The sequence below is a fragment of the Cavia porcellus genome, unplaced genomic scaffold, assembly GCF_034190915.1.
Source record: "Cavia porcellus strain 051 isolate PalLab524CR breed Dunkin Hartley unplaced genomic scaffold, mCavPor4.1 scaffold_1, whole genome shotgun sequence".
NCBI classification, from domain to species: Eukaryota; Metazoa; Chordata; class Mammalia; order Rodentia; family Caviidae; genus Cavia; species Cavia porcellus.
Window position 1 is genome coordinate 228,848,124 of NW_026947484.1, and position 18,472 is coordinate 228,866,595.

The 18,472-nt window shown below is 39.0% G+C and overlaps 1 protein-coding gene across 2 annotated transcripts in view; it reads right to left on the minus strand.

Moving 5' to 3' along the window:
• Ttc27 (tetratricopeptide repeat domain 27) overlaps window positions 1–18,472 on the minus strand; it is a 202,539-nt gene that overhangs the window by 173,383 nt on the left and 10,684 nt on the right. For both annotated transcript variants that reach the window (XM_063230045.1, XM_003473020.5), the window contains exon 5: window positions 10,905–11,007. In XM_063230045.1, the coding sequence (XP_063086115.1) occupies window positions 10,905–11,007 (103 nt within the window). The remainder of the gene's footprint in view (window positions 1–10,904; window positions 11,008–18,472) is intronic.

Genomic DNA, 18,472 nt, shown 5'->3' on the forward strand with positions numbered 1-18,472 from the left:
CATGCATGGCCTTCATACTCTGCTCCAACCCACTGCCAGCTGCTTAAAAAAAAAAAAAAAAAAAAAAATCCCTAAAAGCACACAGGTGTTTCTTTTCTCCTCTTCTGCATACTCTCTGCCCTTTCAAGTCTCCCACTAACAAATTCTTACTCACCCTTTGAAATTCAGTTCAGGGCCCGGAATCTAGCTCAGTAGCACAAGCGCCTACCGGCAAGTACAATATCATAAGTTCGATCCTTGGTTCCAAAAAAACAACAACAACGAAAGAAGTTCACATCCTCCCACTCAGTCCTTATTCTTTGTGCTGATTTTGCGTACCTTATTTTAGCTCCTAGCTCACTGCATTCACCGATAGTCATAGCACCCAGCAGAGTATCTGGCACAAAGCAAGCACCCAAAAAGTATCTGTTTAGCCCAGTATGTTGGCAAACACCTGAATCTCAGGCCTCTAGAAGGCTGAAGCAAGATGGTCTCAAATTCAAGTTCAGCCTAAGCAACCCAGTAACTTAACAAGACATTGTCTCAAAATATAAATAAAAAGTCTGGGATGTAGCTCAGCAGCACACTGCTTGCCTGGCAAACACAAGACCCTGAGCCCTGGGTTTGAGTTTCGGTACAAAAGAAAAAAAAAAAAAAAAAAAAAAAAAAAAAAAATATATATATATATATATATATATATATATATATATATATACATGCACACAGTGAGAGAAAGAGAGAGAGAGCTGGGGCTACAGCTCAGTACAAAGCTCTGAGTTCAACAGAGAGTGAAAGTGAGAGAGCGAGACCGACAAGGAAGGAAAACAACAAAATAAATTTAGGGAAAAAATCATGAAAATCATATTCAGGAGAACTAACCCATACAGATTTATGGGGAGAAAAAAAAAAAACAAAAAAGAGCCCACGTGTCAGTGAAACCTTCCTGGCATGAAGTTCTGCTGACAGGAGCCAGAGGGCCAGTCACCCCTGGCTGCCCAACACAGCGCCTCACAATGACACTGACTGTCCCACAGCTCATCACCCACAGCGGTAGCCATTAGTCACATGCAGCTTCTCAACACTTGAAATATGGCTAGGGAAACTGAGACACTGAGTATTTCAATTCAGTAACTGATTGTTTTGTTTGTTCCTTTGGTTGGCTTTTTGAGACAAGTAGTTCACTTGAACTTATTGGCCCAGACTGGCCTCGACTCACAGTGACCCTCCTGCCCTAGACTTGCAAGTGCTACGATTATAGGAATGGGCCACCATGCCCAGCTTAGTAACTGAATGGTTATTCATTTACATTTAAATAGTCATACACGGCTTGTAGATAGTATACTAGAGACAGCAGTTCTCTTCAACAGAAAAAATAGTTATGATAGACTAAAAGACATTTTTCTTAATAAAAAGAAGCACTGTGCAGTGATTATGAATCCTAACCATAGTATTAACTCCTACTCAGAATAATCTCTGACAGTACCCAGGAAAAGAGATCACTCTTTTAAACACAAGCTTCTGAAAGTCCAGCATTAAGATGGATGAGAAGCTAGATTGAAAGAAAAAAAATCAAAAACACCACCACAAAATCACATTATTTTACACCTGGAAAGGATTTAAAGGAAAGAAATTTTGGTTTAAAAGTCAACTAAGCTGCTTGGGGTTACACAGAGAATCCACAGAAGACAGAACTAAAACCCAGACTTTAAAATGCTATGACCTGTTAATGGTCTTAATTGTGCCTTTGCATATGAAATGTTACCAACTGTATACTTTAAAAATGAGCCTTACTGTAGGCTAATTAGACCTAGAAGGAGGAGAAGAAGGGGGGGAGGAGGAGAGGGGGAAGAGGAGGGGGAGGAGGAGGAAGAGGAGGAGGAGGAGGGAGGGACAGGAAAGGGAGGGGAGGGGAGGGGAGGGGAGGGGAGGGGGAGGGACAGCAGCAGTAGCATACTATCTCCACCACTAATTCTTCTTCAGTACTACCTCAGAGTGCTAACTGTTTGGAACAAACTAGTAAACATATTTAAAGACTTAGAGAGGTGCTTGATCCAGTGTACACAGCATAAACGTTCCAGCTGCATCACCATTACTAGCTATAGAGCTCTGCCAGGCTCACCAGCTTAGGAAAGCCCAATAGAAAAAGTGAGCGGCACTTGGAGTCAAGAGCTTCGGTCGACTTCCGGGAGAACATGGCGGACAGATAACAGCAACTACTGGAGGCTCTCTGAAAGACTCGGCTCAGAAGCCAGGAATGGTGCGGACTAAGGAGACATAAGCAGGTGGAGATATGCTCTGCTGACTCAGGAATGAACTGGGCTGAGAGAAACCAACTTGGAATGCAGTCCTGGTGCTAAAACAGGAACAGAAAAGCCTCGGTGTGGAGGCTGGACCCGCGCCATTGTAAGCCGCGATTTGGGTTTCCCGCCGCGCGGCGGCTGGCTGCCTCTACAGTGGCTCGGCGAGGAGAGATGCACAGAAGCTCTGAGAACGGCAATCTGCGAACGGCAGGGAGGCGTGCACTGACTTGTGGTGAGGTGAGTGAGAGAAGCTGACACTCTACCACAGTTTGACTCCAGCGGAGGACTTTCTGGGCCCGAGCAGTCCTGCGGGAGCAGGGCGCGGTGGCGACTCCAGCAACACATCCCCCTCTCGGGCGGGATTGGTGAAAAGTGCCTGGCCTGCGTGACGCTGCCGGCGGACCCGGTAGGCTGGCCCAACCCAGATCCCAGAGCCTGACGGTGGCCGGGAGGGGAGACACGTAGGCTGCCTGGTCTGTAACTCCCTGGTGCGCAGCGGTGAGCGGGAACACCTAACTGGCGCAATTCGATCAGGCTGTGGCTGACTGGGAGAGAAGCTGGGCCTCTTATATAAGCTTGCATATATAAGGAACAGAGAAGAAGAGGCAGCATGGGAAGAGGCAGCAACAAGAAAGGCTCCTCGGCCCCCAATTCTGAGAAACAGGCAATAGCAGACACCGCACCAATATACATAAGGCACCATATAGAGAGCCTCATAGACCAATTCAGGAATGAAGTTATCAACGACCTGAAGCTAGAAGTATGCAGAATAGTTAGAGAAATGCTAAGTACCACCCAAGAAAAAACAGGCAGTGGAATGGAAGAACAGGAAAAAAGGGGAGAATTGTTTGATGGAGAAAACAGAGAAAGCATAGAATACGTGAAGCAGGTTCAAAGGGACTACCAAGATACTAAGAAGTCTATAGAAGACTGGCATAACAGCTTGAAAGAAACTAAGGACAGACTATCTGAACTGGAGGGCAGACTTGTAATATGGGAGAATGAAATGAAAAACTTCTTAAAAATAACAAAGAAACAAACAGCAATAATACAAAGACAAGAAGATGATAAGAGGATCCATAACTTAAGGATTAAGAACATAAAAGAAGTAGGGACACAAACAAGTGAACTACAAAAGCTACTCACAGAAATAATCCAGGAGAATTTTCCTAATTTAGCAAAAGGTAAAGATACTCAGATGTATGAGGCATACAGGACCCCAGCTACCTACAACCCAAACAGAGCAACACCCAGGCATATAATAATAAAAATTCCAGAAATTCAATACAAGAACAGAATATTAAAAGCTGTAAGAGACAAGAAACAGACCACTTACAAGGGAACACCCATCAGAATTACAGCAGATTTCTCGGCACAAACCATCAAATCACGAAGAGCGTGGGGGGAAATAATTCAAGCTTTGAAAGACAATAATCTCCAGCCAAGATTGAGATATCCTGCACGACTGTCCCTGGAAATTGATGGAAAAACAAGGTGCTTCCAGGATAAAGAGGAACTGGGGGAATTTGCAACCACCAATTCAACTCTACAGAGAGTATTGCAGGATATTCTAAAAAAAGAAAAATACAAAGAACCCAGAAATGGTGGCAGGGAGGCCACAACGAATGGAGCAGAGAACAAAATGAAGAAGACAAACTGACAGCTACTGACAGAAAAAGAGCTCAACAGAAATGAGGCAGAGAAGATTGGATGATAGGAACAGCTATTTTGGAGAAAATGACATCTTAATAGGTAATACTGATTTAGTATCATCTTGTTTTGAAGTCTCATCTAGCTTTTGTCCTTCTGTCTCCAATGGTCTAAATAGGTTGTATCTTACTGGATTTTATTATGTACGATAGTATAAGCAAAAACCTTGTAAAGACAAGGAGATTATACAGAAACCATTATTCATTTTCTGTTAGTTGATTCTAAATACTCTGTAATGCTGTCATTCTCTTGAATGGTTTTACATTGTTTTGATATACTTAATGCTACAGTATACGAAGTTGTACTCAAGGATTTCAAAGAAAGAGACAATATGGTAACTACTTTTAGGTTAGGATTATCTGGTGGTGAAACACTATTCTGCTTAAATGGTTATGTTTTGATCTGCGCTGTTTCGTTGTTATGCCCTCTTTTATCTCAATCTCCACTCCATTATTTACTTTTTTATCTTTATCCTTTTAATTAAAGGAAAAAATAGCAGGATGTATTATAGTAACCCACTTTGACTTTTCATTACCTTGATTTAAAGCCCTGTATTACTCTCACCATCTGGTTTTTAACTGATGTTCCCCTATTCTGTTTTGCTGGATAGTATCAGGTTCGAAAGTTTAGGCATCAGCTGTGAAGATAATGAGATTCATTATGACGCCCATTCTTGTTGACTTTTATCTACTTTTGAAGACCTACAATGTCTCCAATGTTTTGGTTTTGTTGGTTTTATTCTTTACTGTTTTGTTCAATTGTATTATAACTAACGATATAGGCAATTCTATTAGAGATAGCGGGAGGCATTATAGTAACCATTGTTGATCACCTGGTATTATGTTTTTACATTATCTATTATGTCCACCCTTTTGACTTGACCGATTCTGTTCTGTTATGTCACATTTGGTTTTACTCTCTTCCAAAAAAGTAATAAGAACCGTGGGAGCAATGAAACCCAAAATGTGTAATAGTCATGGTACAAAAGAGAGGAAAAGAAAGTGCTCCAAACTATATAACTGCATGTATATTTAAGTGTATAAGATAGAAAATGATATCACAGAGTTTTATTGGATCAATGAACAGGACTGTTTGCAGTATCATTGATGGAATGTCCACTTTACAAGCTTTAATTTTGTGACTTGAACAATTATTTCTAAGATGACAATATGTAATCCATTAACTAGTGATTTCCTACTGTTCATTTTTTTTTCTGCAAATCTGTATAACTTGTACCCTTTCCCTGCTTTTTTTTTTCTTTCTCCTTAAATAAAATTAAAAAAAAAAAAAAAAAAAAAAAAGAGCTTCGGTCATATTTCTGGCCTTTGGGCCACCCCTCTGTCTCCATTCTTTGTTAAATGAGTTTGCTAGACAAGATGATCTCTGCAGGGTCTTCCAAACCAAAGATTTCAGACCAGGATAAGAGCTGTAGGAACAGAAAAAGATAGATATGGAACCCTTAGGGAAAAACTAGTAAGATTTAGGAACTGGCTAGATACACAGAATGACAGAAAACAGTGAGTCAACTGCGAACACAAAGTTTTCAGTTTTGGATGACTAAAGATTTATATAAAAAGAGAAGCATGCTGACCCAATAGATATTTATTATTTTACTAAATCTGTAGGTTCTCTTTGCAAATTAATATTCATGACCTAGATCAAAATGTTATCCAGTACATTTTAAATGTACCCTAAAACCCAAAAGTTCTCTCACAAGATTATTTTTAAAGCTGTGTTAAAATGAAGTCCCTATGGATAATTATAATTACAGACAACCATATTAAGTACATTTTAAAACATTCACCCCGAAGTATCACATTTATAGCAAAAAAACTATATATTCATAAGTCACCAAGAGACCAATCTCTTGAACAACTCCTGCAATGTGGAAAAAACCTAATCCCAGAATCACACAGCTGCCTACAGATGTCACAGAGGAACTTGCTGATAAAACATCTTAACCTGTTTTCTCTTAGACTATGACTTCATGAGGGCTGGGGATGTAGCTCAGTGGGGGAATGTTTGCCCAGCACTGACAAAAAGGTCCTGGGTTCAATCTACAGTAGAGAGAAAAAAAGTAGAAAAAGAAAATGACTTCATAAATTCATGTCCAAATAGCTGAACTCCCAATATTCCATTTCATGCACTATATGGAATACATTTTTAGTATCAGGTCAGACAATAAGTTCAGTATCAGATCAGACTACCCTTAAATAGTCTCTAGAGAACTATGTTTTCATGTAGTGTGACATCCCTATTAGACTGTGCTGAGAAACATATTTTTTAAGATTCTAACCTACCCTTTTCATAGATGAGATTGGCCCTGCAGAGTTATGCTGACATTCCTCTATGCTCCATTTCATTATATTACACTGATGTTAACTAACATTCTTGGACAAAAATAAAGATCATAGTTGCTCACAAAATTCTCTACTTATAGACTGAAAACAATCCTGCCAACCTTTTAATGATCCTTCAAGGGCAACATTTCAAATATAATAGCCTTTCCTGGACATTGAACAGTATTTCAGTTATAACTGACTGGTCAACATTTGGGTCAAATTCCAGAACAAAACACTTAAAAAAATACAACTGATTATGAAATATTACAGTTTTAATACCATCTACAGACTTAGACACAGCCAACATGTCTAATTATGTCTACTCACCAATTTATGACTAGATAAAATGAAAAATGTTGTTGATTAGTCTAGAGCAGCAACATAAAAACTTCTTAGTTGCAGGGCAAAGCAAACAGTACATTGAAATATATTGCAGAGAAGAACTGAGGCCACCTGGGGAATGAGTCACTTAGAGTCATGTTTTCCAGACATCTAAATTAACCTTTTTCATTTTAGAAGTGCATTTTAACTCTTAGAATAAAATTCTCCCTAAAATATAACATCTGGTTCCTAACTTTTAAAAACATACATGAGAGGGGCATTGTGGCTCACTCCTGTAATCTCAACTCAGGCAGGAGTTTGAGGCCAACCTGAATGAACTACAGAGTAAGTTCAAGGACAGCCTGGACTACATGGTGAAAACCTATCTTAAAAAAAAAACAAAAAATAAAATAAAATACAAGGATAATATATTTTTTTCCTTCTCTTAATATGTAAGGGTCAATGTTAGATTAGCCACAAAAATACACTAAAGACATGGCCATAGATGCAGATTTACTTTAGGAGGGTAACATGGAAAGGAAGAAATGTAACTTTATAGGGCTTGTATCAAGTTTGATTTCCTTTTTAAAAAAAAAATGTCAAAGAGGCCGGGGATTTAGCTCAGCAGCATAAGCACCTGCCTGGCAAGAGCAAGTCGTGAGTTCAATACCTAATTCTAAAAATAAATAAACAGATACATTTTAAAAATGTCAAGGGAAAGCTTGCTTTTTGTTCAAAAACCAATTTGTGGGCTAGGAATATAGCTCAGCAGCACAAGCACTTGCCTAGCAAGCACAAGGTTGTGAGTTCAATGCCCAGCACCACCAAAAAAAAAAAAAAATCAAAAACCAATTTGATATAAAAGTATAATGAATCATAGGCAACTGTATAATATCCTATGTAGTATACGGAGGCTGTTACGACTTTTGGAAGAGGGAAAAAGACATTGAACCCGAGGCCTTTACACTGAGCTATACCCTCAGATCATTTTTTATCTTTTATTTTGAGATAGGGTCTCATTAAGTTGCTAAGCTGTCCAGACTGCTTGAACTTGTTTTTGTTTTTTGTTTTTTGTTTTGATGGTTTGAACTTGTGATTTCCTTACTCTGCATCCTCAGAGTGCTAGAAATTACAGGCATATGCCACCAGACCTAGTGAAGAAACTACTTGTTTATAAAATTAAACAATTGACTTGAGTCCTTATGAGAGCTTCTCCTACATGATTTCCTTGTTTTCTGAAAAATCAACTTTGTTTCTGCTAGTATCAGAGACATTTATCCCTGGTTTTCAAAACTTAACCCAATTCATGAACTAGCAGCTTACTCCATTGCACTGTTTATATATAGTGTATCTTGGTTCACTTTAGAAACAAGTAATAGCATGAATAAGGGAAAACAGTGTTCCCAGTTTTCATTTCACTATAAACAGGAAGAAGACAATAACATGTCAGCTAAGTGCGACAATGGGAATTAATTTTCCCCAATTTACTTCATCTTTCATTGTGCAGAGAATGCCATACCTAAGCAAAAAAGAGTCAAAGTCCCATGCAGAATCTCAATAGAATCCATTTTCCTGTAACTCAATTTTTAAAAAAACCCTTGTTTGAAGCTAACTTGGACAAAAATCACTTGAGATGGAGAACAAATATTCCCAGTGTTCTGGTTACTTTTCTCTCATTGCTGAAAAAAAATATTTAACACACAAAAGTAAGCAAGGAAAGGTTTACTTAGCTTACAGTTTTTGGAGGTTTTAGTCCATACTCAGCTGGCTCCAAGGCAGAGTGGCGTGGCTAGGGGCAACTGCTCATGGCGGTAGCAAACAGGGTAAAAGGGTAACGGGGAGAGGGGAAAGCACACCTTCTTCCCTCCCTTATATTGTATCCAGGTTACCCGCCCTTGGGCAGTGCAGGACTCACACCATCAATCCCAGTACTAGACAACAAGCCAATCACAAGCGGACTCAGCCACCCTAGAACGGCTCACCTCCCATGAGGCATGAGGGTTTGGGGGGACATTTAAACAAACCACAACATTTGAACAACACTGCTTTTTTAGATGGAATGTGATAACTTTTTCCCCAGTTACATAAACTAAAGGTGCAACAGATGTTAGCTGTTATTATTTAACAAATATAAAATAAACATTTACTTTTTTTTCCTAGTGTTCTAAGTGGAAACAGATTTTTAAAACTCCACTGTCAAGAAGCTCCCAACCTAGTGTGGGTGCATTAGTGTCGCTATACATGGTTCAGCAGGCTACAACCATTCATAACTCTATAGCTCAAAAGCATTAAGCCAAAAATTTCAACAAAAAAGAAATTGTTTGTAGCTGTTATTTAAGAAATTATATTATTAGAAAAACAATTTTTTGCTTTTTTTTTTTTTTGACACTAGGAATCACTATGTTGGGCTCAAGCAATCCACCTGCCTCAGCCTCCTAAGTAGTTAGGACTACAGACACACGCCACCACATTTGGCCTTACATTTAATGGAATTAATCCCCTATCTTAAAGCAGGGAGAATTTTTTTTTTTTTTTTTTTTTTTTTGTCTTTTTGAGACAGGGTCTCTATGCAGTCCAGGCTGGCCTTGAGCTCACTTTGTAGCCCAGGCTGGTCTTGAACTCACAACAATCCTCCTTCCTCAGCCTCCCAAGTGCTGGGATTACAGGCATGAGTCACCACACCCAGCTAGGGAGAATAATTTTTAATATATATAATGTTTCAGCTCTGGTGTTTGTTCCACAGCTTTATATTATCTAAAATCTTTAAAGAATATAAAGATCTGGCACAAAGGACAAAATGAATCAATTTTATACTGGTTGTTTAATATTTTTATTTCTTTTTTTGAATCATGTAGTCATATTTATCTAAGCTTAGCATACATCTATGAATTTCTAGAATAAAATAAAAATTGGGATAATAGTTTCAACTAATCATGTAACTTAGTCATGTTACTGTGCAAGTTACTGTGCGCACTTTGTGTTCTATCCTGGCTTGTTATTACACAGATAAACCCTTGAAGGAAACAGAACCCAGGAAGTTCAGGAGCTTCTTGCAATGACACACGCATTTCATTACGTCTACATGAACCTGCTACCTTCAAATACAGATCACATTTCCAGAGTGATGCTAGCCACTGTCTCCACCCCTTATACACATGGCCACACACATAAGCATTCCTTAGATATGTATGGGTGGAATGGGACATCGCTAAAGTCAAATTCCAACTATATAACTCAAAAACTCATTCCAAACCCAAGTTGATCCAAATATTCCTTCACTGCAAGAGAATTTGTTTTTGTTTTTATTTTGTTTGGCCAAGAAAAATGATTCCAAAAGGCCAGAGATGCTGGAAACCAAGTATTAAGGTATTCAAGCTTCTCTTTTTTTTAGTGCTTCCCTAGGAAATGTAGATACATGCAACAAAGGCAGCAGGAAGCAGATATACATGTTTAGTTTATAATTACTTGGTAAATTTTTCAATTCACATTTTAGGAACTTTTCTGTTTAACATTATATATTGCAAAAAAAAAAATAAAAGTAGAACTGCCTCCCTACCCACTGTCATCTTCAGTAAAATATATTTTCTACCAAATTAAAAAAAAAATCTTTTTAGAATACAAGATAAATAACTTCCCATTCTGTATATAATATAGAACAATTTACTAAAGTTCAAGATGGTTAGGGTTTTAGGGTTTTGTTTGTTTTGTTTTGAGACAAGATCTCACTATGTAGTCCAGGTTGGCCTCAAAGTCATGGCAACCCTCATGCCTCAGCCTCCCAAGTGCTGGGATTACAGGCATGTGCCATCATGCCCAGCAGTTAGGTCTTTCATTAAAAAATAAAGTTTATATTTATTTTTGATGAAATTCCTTAGATTAAAAAAAGAGAAAATATTAAAATACCTGTAGTAATTTGTGATAAAATCATTGTGACCTACACAAAGCAAATCACCTTGGTAAATAGGTAATATAAAAGACACTGCTGCTTTTAAAACATAAAAGACTGGGGCTGGGGATTTAGCTCAGCGGCATAAGCACCTGCCTTGCAAGCAGGCGGTCGTGAGTTCAATCCCTGGTACCGATAAAAACGAAAAAGACAAAAAAAAAAAAAAAAAAAAAACATAAAAGACCAAAAGGAATTCTATACTCTGTTACCTAAGAATTGTGATATTTCACAACCATAAAAAAAGCAAAAGAAACAACTTCAAACAAAAAGTCATTATTACTTGTCAAAGAAAAATCAGTAACATACCTTGATCAATACACTGTTCTGCAAGGGCAAAAAGCTGAGGGGAGCGTTCCTCAAGCAACTGCTGGTGAATATTCACACATCTCAAAGTCCACCATGGCAAGCTCTAGAAAACAAGCAGCGGGTAAGCTGAAAGAAAAAGACACTGGCAAAAGTCTTCTCAATTAACTGAAACGAAGTTTTAGAATTTAAATTTTACATTCATGAAACTGATGCCTCAGTAAGCTAATTCATCTACTGCTATGTTTTCAATAATACCAAATCCACACTTACGTCTTCCATGAGAAATAACACCTCCCTCCTATTGTCTCAAAGTCCCTTACTTCCGGTTTGGCCACTTGGCTTTCTGATGTCATTTTGGACTTGCAGTCTTCTCCCTAAAAACATTTATCTTGCTCTGCTCTGACACTCCGTCATCACCATAACCCAAGCACCCACTCCACTAGGTCTTTTACAAGAACCCCAAGGAGAAACAACAGCAAGCCAGTGCAAGGTCACACACAGGGAGCAGTGGTCTCTCTTCTTCTGGGTCTTTCTCTATGTGTGCACTTCTCTACTGTATAGCATGTGCAAGTAATAACAGTTTAGATAGACTCATTTAAATATCAATATGAACATGTACTGAATTACTCTAAGCAAGAATAATTATCTTGAATTATATTACACGAGACATAAGGAATTAATTTTCCTTTTTCAACAATACTACCTACTAATAGGAGCCTAGCTAACAAAAGTTTTTTTTTTACATAATTTCCCATTTGACTTAGGGGTCCTCCTCTAAACTGCCACACACCATTGCTGCTATGATGATGATGCAACCACAAATGAATTCTTCTGACTCTATGACAAAATCCTTTCTAATTATTAATGCTGTTTCTTCAGACCATTTAAGGAAAGGTAGAATTTAAGTTTCAAGTCATTTTTAATTTACTCTCCTGAGGTGTTACCTCATTTTCCTTCTTTTCCTATCACTAAGACTTAGAAGTCAGTCTGCATTTCAGTTATCTGTCTTTATTTGCTGTCAGCATAAGTGAGTCAAGTTTGGCAGCCTATTCTCTCCTTTCCTAGACATGGGAATTTAGAGGCATCCATTAAAAAGATTGCTCTTTAAGAAAACATATTGAAGAGATCCAGAGAATAGCTCTCTCCGAGACCCAGCTTAGAATCCAGGAATGGTGCGGAGGGAGGAATCCTAACCAAGAAGAGATATGCCCTGCTGACCCAAGAACGAACTGGGCTGAGAGATACCAACTGGGAATGCAATCCTGGTGCTATAACAGGAATGGATAAAGCCTGAGTGTGGAAGCCATTGAAAGCTGCAATTTGAGTTTCCGGCCGCCGTGGCTGCATCTGAATCGGCTCGTCAGGGACAGAGAGACGCACGAAAGTGCTGAGAACAGGAATCGGTGAAGGGAGTTAAGAGCTAGGCGGGCAGGGAGCCGTGCATCGACCTGTGGTGAGTGAGGGAAACTGGGACTTTCCCATGGTCTAGGAGGCGCCAACAGAGGACATTCTGGGACCGGGCAGACTTGCTGGAACAGGGAGCTGTAGTGACTTCAGTCACATATCTCCCTCTCAAGCGGGACTGGTGAGCAGTGCCTAGCCTACGTGACGCTGCTGGCTAAGACCCAGTAGGCTAGCACAACCCAGGTCCCAGCACCTGAAGGTGACCTGGAGGGGCGGGCCCCGCATAGACTGCCTGGTCCATAACTCCCTGGTGTGCTGCGGTGGGCAGGAACACCTAGCTGGCACAATTCAGTCAGACAGTGGCCGACAGGAAAGGAAGCTGGGCCTCCTATATATGCTTGCATATATAAGGAACAAAGAGTATGGGAAGAGGAAGCAACAAGAAAGGCTCCTCGGCCCCCAATCCTGAGAAGCAGGCAATAGCAGACATGCCACCAATAGACATAAAAGGCTATCTCCAGAGCCTCATAGACGAGTTCAGGAATGAAGTTATTAATGACCTAAAGCAAGACATAAGCCGAATAGTCAGAGAAATGCTAAGCATCACCCAAGAAAAAGCAGATGGTGGAATGGAAGAACAGAAAAAGAGGGGAGAATTATTTGATGGAGAACAGAGAACACGTAGAATATGTGAAGCAGGTTCAAAGAGATTACCAAGAAACTAAAAACTCTATCGAAAACTGGCATAACAGCTTGAAAGAAACTAAGGACTGATTATCTGAACTGGAGGGCAGACTTGTAATATGGGAGCATGAAATGAAAAACTTCTTAAAAATAACAAAAAAACAAACAGCAACAATACAAAAACTAAAAGATGATAAGAGGATCGATAACTTAAGAATTAAGAACATAAGAGAAGAAGTGGGGACACAAACAAATGGACTACAAAAGCTATTCACAGAAGTAATCCAAGAGAATTTCCCTAATTTAACAAACGGTAAAGATACTCAGATATATGAGGCATACAGGACTCCAGCTACCTACAACCCAAATAGAGATACACCCAGGCATATAATAATCAAAATTCCAGAAATCCAATATAAGAACAGAATATTAAAAGCTGTCAGAGACAAGAAACAAATCACTTACAAGGGAACACCCATCAGAATTACAGCAGACTTCTCGGCACAAACCATCAAATCACGAAGAGTGTGGGGGGAAATAATTCAAGCTTTGAAAGATAATAACCTCCAGCCAAGATTGAGATATCCTGCAAAACTATCCCTGAAAATCGATGGAAAAACAAGGTGCTTTCAGGATAAAGAGGAACTAGGGAAATATGCAACCACCAATTCAACTCTACAAAGAATACTGCAGGATATTCTAAAAAAGAAAAATACGAAGAATCCAGAAATAGTGGTAGAGAGGCCACAATGAATGGAGTAGAAAACAGAATGAAGACAAGCTGACAACTAATGACAGAAAAAGGACTCAAGAGAAATGAGGCAGAGAAGATTGGATGATAGGAACAGCTATCTTGGAGAAAACGTCATAATAGGTAGCGCTGATTTGGTATCATCTTATTTTGAAGACCCATCAAGCTTTTGTTCTTTTGTCTCCATAGGTCTTAACATGTGGTATCTTATTGGATTTTATTATATGTGATAGTAAAAACAAAAACTTTTATAAATAAGGAGATTATATAGAAACCATAGTTCATTATTTGTTAGTTGATTCTAAATATCCTGTAATACTGTCATTCTCTTGAATGGTTATACATTGTGTTGATATATTTGATGCTATAGTATACGAAGTTATACTCAAAGATCTCAAGGAAAGAGACAATATGGTAACTACTTTTATGTCAGGATTATCTTGTGGTGAAACACTAATTTGCTTAAATGTTATGTTTTGATCTACACTGTTTAGTTGTTATGCCCTCTTTTATCTCAATCTCCATTTTATTATTTACTTTTTATTTTTATCCTTTTAATTAAAGGAAAAATAAATTTTAAAAAAGCAGGATATATTATAGTAACCCACTTTGATATACTATTAACTTGATTTGAAGCCCTGTATTGCTCTCACCATCTTGTTTTGACTGATGTTCCTCTATTCTGCTTTGCTTGATAGTCCCAGGTTCAAAAGTTTAGGCAACAGCTGTGAAGATAGTGGGATTCATTATGACGCCCATTCTGGTTGACTATTATCTACTTTTGAAGACCTGTAAAGTCTCCAAAGTTTTGGTTTTGTTGGTTTCATTCTTTACTGTTTTGTTCAATTTTACTATAACTGATGATATAGGCAATTCTATTTGAAATAGCGGGAGGCATTATGGTAACCATTGTTGACCACCTTGTATTAGGTTTTTACATTATCTATTATGTCCACCCTTTTGATTTAACCGATTCTGTTCTGTTAAGTCACATTTGGTTTTACTCTCTTCCAAAAAAAAAGCAATAAGAACTGTAGGAGCAATAAAACGCAAAAAGTGTAATAGTCATTGTACAAAAGAGAGGAAAAGAAAGTGCTCTAAATAGTATAACTGCATGTAAATTTAAGTGTATAAGACAGACAACGGTATTACTGAGTTTTGTTGGATCATTGAACAGAACTGTTTGCAGTCTCGCTGTTTGAATGTCCACTTTATATGCTTTAATCTTGTAATTTGAACAAATATTTCTAAGATGACAATATGTAATCCATTAACTAGTGATTTCCTACTGTTTATTTTTTTCTGAAATTCTGTATAACTTGTACCCTTTTTCTGCTTTTTTCCTTTTTCTCCTTAAATAGAAAAAAAAAAAAAAAAGAAAGAAAACATATTGAGCTGGGCTGGGGATACAGCTCAGCAACACGGTATCTGCCCGGCAAGTACAAAATGCCGAGTTCAATTCCTAGTACCCCCAAAATAAAAAAAAAACATTGCACAAGCTGCTGAACTCTTAAAAAGAAAGCCTAGCAGACTCTAGCCTTTTCCTGTGAGTCAGTGCCTTCATAGACTGCAGGGGAAGAGAACAGGAAATCAACAAGAAGCCTCTCTCTGTGAACCAGTGCCATGCATGGGCTGCTGCCACCAGAGAGCAACCACACTTCAGCCCCTACCAGCGCATAGACCGAGAAACAAGGAGAGCCAAAACTGCACCTACCCCCACTCCCACCCCCACTGTAAGGAACTGGCTGATCCGGAGAAACATAGGCTGCAACCATAGTTATTGAGGTGAAATACAATTTGATGCTTGTTTCACTGACTTTGCAGGTCTAGGGCCAGTGGTCTGATCATCTATTCAGAGGATCACAGTATGCAGTGTGGCTTCTATGGGGGATCTCCTTTGAAGGTGGTAGCCATTGTAAACTCTCCATTATCTTGTTTTGAAGTCCTGTACCATTTCCATTGTTTTGTTGGGTTGGGTTTTATTCTGTTTTGTGTTTGATCTTATTATATCCAGTGGCATGGGCAGCATGATATATTATGGTAGCTATTTTGGATTTACTATTATCTTATTTTGAAGTCCTTTATTGCATTCATTGTTTTGTTTTTACTGGTTCTACTCTGTTCTGTTTTGTTTGATCTCAAATATGTCTGAAGGTATCTACATCTGTTTTGAAGACAACAAAAGGCATTATGGTAACCATTGTTGATTTTGTACTAATTTGAAGTCCTGTGTCACTTATACTGGTTTGTTATGATTGGCTTTGTTTGACTTATATTGCCTGTTTTTATTCTCTTTAAAATAAAAAAAAAAAGAAGGTCTATACATTTTAAGTGCTAAACCAAAATCCTTATATGGGGGAGGAGCAAGTGAAATAAAAATAGAAAGCATAACGTGTTCTTATGGTAGAAAACACAGGGTCTTTTCCTATTTGCTAAGAATTGAATAAAAGAAAAACTAAGGCACTAAGTAAAAAAAGGAAAAAGAAAACTTATTGGGTATGGTGACACACACCTGTAATTATAGCATTCAGGAGGCTGAGGCAAGAGGACTGCAAGAGTTCAAGGTTGGCTTGGGCTACAAAGTGAGTTCAAGGCTAGCCTGGAAAGCATAATGAAACCCTATTTCAAAAAGACAAAGAAAAAAAAGAATATAAGAAAAGTTGAAACCATACTTTATGGACAACTTTTGGATTGCTATGTTCTGCTTACAGTACTTATTACAGAATGGACTGGTGGAGAAGTCGCACTCAAGAAGCTCTTAAATGGCAGGGAGCTACAGCACACTTAAGCAATAAGGGTGCAGCACCCATTCAGTGTTATACACAAGGAAACTGAAATCTGGAGAAATTGACTCACAAAGTCACACAGCTGTGAGCTGGCTTACAGAACTATGGTCTGCTTTCAAAGCCAAGATGCTTTTTATTCAACATGAATACATTAATAGTAGTACACAAATTATGGAGTGAGAGAGCAGAACCTTGTATACTACTCCTCAAAAATAATATCATATTGTGTAATAAACAAGATCCGCTTCTTAGGACTCAGACCACTCAAATTAATATACAAGTTGGGGAGGGTTTGCTTGGCATGTTCCAGGTCCTGGGTTCAATCCCAAGCACCACAAACAGTAACAATAATATTATTCAAAGGGTAAAAATAACTTGGATAAGTATACAATGCCTCATTTGTCAAAGAAGTCTCTTTTTTTGTTTTTTGGGGGTTTTTCCGAGACAGGATCTCACTATCCAGTCCTTGTCCTAAGCTATCCTTAGGATCACTATGTAGCCCAGGCTGGCCTCAAACTTGAGGTGCTCCTCCTGCCTAAGCCTTCTGAGTGCTAGGATTACACATGTGTGCCACCACTCAACTAAAGAAGTCACTTTAAATAGCACTATTAAAAGAATGATACAGTAAAGACCCAAAGGAAAAAATTTGTAACAGAAAGAATGTTTCGGTTAAAAGGTAAGATTTCAGTCCAAATCATGCCAGTATAGTGATGGAAACAGGGTTTGTAAGCAGAAGACAAACACTGTTCAGCATCTGCCAAGAAATTAAGGTCACTTGCGTCTGGGAGCCTACAAGTACAGCACCCACCTCCAGTTCACAAATTTACTAATTCTAAGTTGTTGATGGTTACATGTTTTATTTTCCAAATGATCTCAACATATTGATGATGAAAGCTTTGAACTTACAAAGCCTAGAAGTGTCTCACTCACAGTGACTACAATTTAATTAGAAACAAAATGCCATTTTCCAGTCTCACGCCTTGGTGATACTTTCTTTTTTTTTTTTTTTTTTTGTCTTTTTCGTTTTTATCGATACCAGGGATCGAACTCACGACTGCCTGCTTGCGAGGCAGGCGCTTATGCCGCTGAGCTAAATCCCCAGCTCCGGTGATACTTTCTTTAGACACAGTAAGACTATATAATATAACCACTAAACTTAGATCAACTCGGGAAAAAATTAATTCAAGCTATTATCACAAAGATTCCAAAGGTAAGTTTCATAGCTGCTGAAACATACTGAAATCACCTATTAAAAACCTTTCTAGTGGAAACCACTGGGGAGGAGAAAAAATGGCGGCCTGCTAAGGGGCTAGATGGAGAGTCTCTGTGGAGAAATCAGATCAGATGCTAAAATATGACAACATGGAGAGGGCCAGATGATTAGATAAAGATTCTTATTAACCAAGGCGGTAACCAAAGGGAAAAGTAAAACTAGGAAGAGAAAGGAAAAGTGCAAGTGGAGAGCTGAAACCTGACAAGCTCACTGAGACCCTTCTGTGCTCCAGGTGAGCCCAGAGGATCTAAAGTCACGCTGAGACCGCAGCTGCCAATAACAGAATCCCGGACCCTTAACGGGAGGACATGGCAAAGTAAACTGTGGATCCAAGAGGGAGAGCTATATTGGCTCTCGGTGAGTGCTGGAAATTAGGACCTGGGGCCCTGCAAAATAGCCAGAGTCACCTGGCAGTGCTGGAGGAGACTGCAAGAGGACCATACACCCGGGCTCCAAAGCTGGGCACTGCGCAGTTTTCTGACAGTGAAGACACGCAGCGCAGTGTGCAGTGGACCCAAGAGGAAGACCTGCATTGATTTCCAGTGAGTGCTAGGGATTGCGCCCCATGGCTGCTATCACTGGCTGGAGGACATCTTGGAATTGGTCAGAGCCCAGCGCCACGGTGATGTCAGATAGTCACCCTTGGCGCAGAGAGGACTGGTGGAGGGCA